The sequence below is a fragment of the Tupaia chinensis genome, unplaced genomic scaffold (genome assembly GCF_000334495.1).
Source record: "Tupaia chinensis unplaced genomic scaffold, TupChi_1.0 Scaffold000407_4, whole genome shotgun sequence".
NCBI lineage: Eukaryota > Metazoa > Chordata > Mammalia > Scandentia > Tupaiidae > Tupaia > Tupaia belangeri.
This window is the reverse complement of record NW_006159912.1, coordinates 4,751,162-4,754,369: the sequence shown is the minus strand read 5'-3', so window position 1 is coordinate 4,754,369 and position 3,208 is coordinate 4,751,162. Positions and strand designations below refer to the sequence as shown.

Genomic DNA, 3,208 nt, shown 5'->3' with positions numbered 1-3,208 from the left:
AGAGGAGAATGGAGGAGAAGGGATTGTGGCGTGGCCATACCCCCTGGGGGGTGATTTCTCGCTTTCTGTCTCTATGTCTCTCTCTGTCTGTCTGGTGAGCGCACGCACCCTATAGCAAAAATTTTTTCCTAATCTAAGAAAAAAAAACTTCTTGGAATTCCTTTTTTTTTTTCTTTTACTCATGACAGCGCACTTGCATGTGCATGAGAGAGAGAAGCACCGTTCAGAGCGCTCCGTCATGCCGTGATCTCCTTCCTTCACTCCTCCAGCCTGCCAGGGTCCTGGGCACACACACACGCACTGGCATGTTTTCAGGCTAATCAGGCCAGAGACTGGAACCACATTCCACATGTGGCTTCTAGCTCCACAATCCAGTATGCCACTGACTGCACCACAGAGCCTGGGCCCTCAGTGATTTTAAGAGGGTAAATGTGGCTCGGGACTACGATGCTTGAGAACCACTATTTCTGGCTCTGTTCACAATCCTGGAACACTTCCCCAACTGGACTTTCTGCCTGGCCTCAACTGCCCCCGCTCATGGCTCCTCCATGAGCCCCTGACTCTGCTAACATCAGGGTGTGGGCGTAAAGGGTGAAGAAAAGCTGAGAACTGGATATGGAGCCTCTGCCCTCTCCAGCCCCACCCTGTGCCCAGTGCAGGGTAAAGGTAGGGGCAGTACAGCCCCTTTAGGCAAGGAGTTGTGGAAAGGACCCAAAGAGGGCTCTGCGTGTATCAGAGGGCCACTCAGTCCCCTGCTGCTCCTGGTGCTCCAGGACCACACCAACTAGTTCCCAGCAGAGCCGGGAGTCTCCCTGACTACTCACCAGGAACTTGGCTGTCTGGTTGTTCTTGGAGTACTTGTAGAGCCGGCGAAGCTGCTTCGGTTCCAGTTCTGAGAAGAGGGAGACAAATCTCCAGAGCATCCTGTGGGGAGAGACCAGAGCTGAGGGAGGCGGAGCACAGCCCTTTCTCCCAGCAGCCTTGACTTGTGACCAGGTCCCACTCTGGGAGAAGCAGACCACCCGCTGCTTCCTCAGTTTGGGGTCAGGAGCAGAGGCAGGCTCTGTCAGAGGGTGGATATTTTGGCCTGGGGAGGAGCCTCGTACACACTACTTGTCTCATCAGAGGTCATTCTCCTCGGGGTCAGGAGAGGCTTTGCCCACTGTGTGAACTGCCAAGGGGCAATTGGTCTTTCTGTGAGTGACAAGGCAACCCTGTTCTCCCTACCCCCACCCCTTCTAGGATCCTGACTCTTCCATGTAAAGATGAAAGACTGCAGAATCTTTTTTTTTTTTTTTGAAGAGGTTTTTGCTATAGGGCGCATGCACTCACCAGACAGACAGAGAGAGACAGAGAGACAGAAAGCGAGAAATCACCCCCCGGGGGGATGGGCACGCCGCAATCCCTTCTCCTTCATTCTCCTCTCGGGATCTTGGGCACGCACGCACACGCGCCCGGCGTGAGTTTTAAGCCACCGGGTCCGGGATGCGAACCGCAGTCGACTACATGGGAGTCCAGCGACGTAGCCATTACGCTAACTGCTGGTCCCAAAGACTGCAGAATCTTTTTTTTTTTTGAAGAGGTTTTTGCTATAGGGCGCATGCACTCACCAGACAGACAGAGAGAGACAGAGAGACAGAAAGCGAGAAATCACCCCCCGGGGGGATGGGCACGCCGCAATCCCTTCTCCTTCATTCTCCTCTCGGGATCTTGGGCACGCACGCACACGCGCCCGGCGTGAGTTTTAAGCCACCGGGTCCGGGATGCGAACCGCAGTCGACTACATGGGAGTCCAGCGACGTAGCCATTACGCTAACTGCTGGTCCCAAAGACTGCAGAATCTTTTTTTTTTTTGAAGAGGTTTTTGCTATAGGGCGCATGCACTCACCAGACAGACAGAGAGAGACAGAGAGACAGAAAGCGAGAAATCACCCCCCGGGGGGATGGGCACGCCGCAATCCCTTCTCCTTCATTCTCCTCTCGGGATCTTGGGCACGCACGCACACGCGCCCGGCGTGAGTTTTAAGCCACCGGGTCCGGGATGCGAACCGCAGTCGACTACATGGGAGTCCAGCGACGTAGCCATTACGCTAACTGCTGGTCCCAAAGACTGCAGAATCTTTTTTTTTTTTGAAGAGGTTTTTGCTATAGGGCGCATGCACTCACCAGACAGACAGAGAGAGACAGAGAGACAGAAAGCGAGAAATCACCCCCCGGGGGGATGGGCACGCCGCAATCCCTTCTCCTTCATTCTCCTCTCGGGATCTTGGGCACGCACGCACACGCGCCCGGCGTGAGTTTTAAGCCACCGGGTCCGGGATGCGAACCGCAGTCGACTACATGGGAGTCCAGCGACGTAGCCATTACGCTAACTGCTGGTCCCAAAGACTGCAGAATCTTGACTAGGGTGTGGCCTTGAATGGAGAGGCGGTGGCCCAGGAATGGGTGTGGGGGGAGAGTGAGGAGGCCGCCCTACTTTCTCCAGTGCTTGATTTCCCAGGCTCTGCAGTAATGCTGGAGAAAGGTGTTGATGTGGTCCCCCAGGACCACCAGACTCTGCTTCATGTACTTTAGCTTCTTCCTCTGGGGAAGGTCCCTGGGCGGGCACAGCTTGCGCAGGAACTTCTTCAGCGGTCTTAAATATTCCTTACACTGAGGAGCAACAGGAGAGGTGAAAAGAGGCAGCTGAGCTGCCCAGAGGAACCAGCGGGTTGGCCTGGCTGCAGCCCCTACCGACCCAGGGAGGGGTGTGTGTGTTTAGTGAGGAAGTGCCTGTCACCCCACTTCCCTTCCAAAAGTGTGACAGGTGGGGCAGTATGACAAGCGCGCTGTGGGTCTGAGGCCCATCATTTCCTGATCAGATCTCTTGACTCATGGCACATGAGGGGCTGCGGGGGGCGAGAGGGGGCGTGTTCCAGGCTGGTCCTCACTCACAATTTTGAAGGTGTCCTGGTCCAGGCCCTTGGCATGGCGCACGAGTGAGTCTCCTGCAGGGATGGTGCTGGAGCTCCTCTCTAAGTAGAGCACATTCGTCACCTGGGAGGAGGCAGGGGCAGTTGGCTGGGAGGATTGGGCTCCTGTTCCTGCAGGGTGATCCTTGGCAAGCGCTGGCCCAAATGGCAGACAAAATCCCCTCCATTCTCCCTATGCTACATTAAAAAAAAAAAAAAAACTATTTTTTCTTTCTTTCTTTCTTTCTTTCTTTCTT

At 55.0% G+C, this 3,208-nt stretch overlaps 1 protein-coding gene across 1 annotated transcript in view; it reads right to left on the bottom strand.

The window, feature by feature from the left end:
• The window catches only part of CHCT1 (CHD1 helical C-terminal domain containing 1), a 15,356-nt gene that overhangs the window by 9,437 nt on the left and 2,711 nt on the right, over window positions 1-3,208 (bottom strand). Inside the window, exons 2-4 of the mRNA XM_006154456.2 lie at window positions 2,935-3,036; window positions 2,477-2,652; window positions 825-924 (exon numbers count right to left, since the gene is read on the bottom strand). Coding sequence (XP_006154518.1) covers window positions 825-924; window positions 2,477-2,652; window positions 2,935-3,036 — 378 coding nt within the window. The remainder of the gene's footprint in view (window positions 1-824; window positions 925-2,476; window positions 2,653-2,934; window positions 3,037-3,208) is intronic.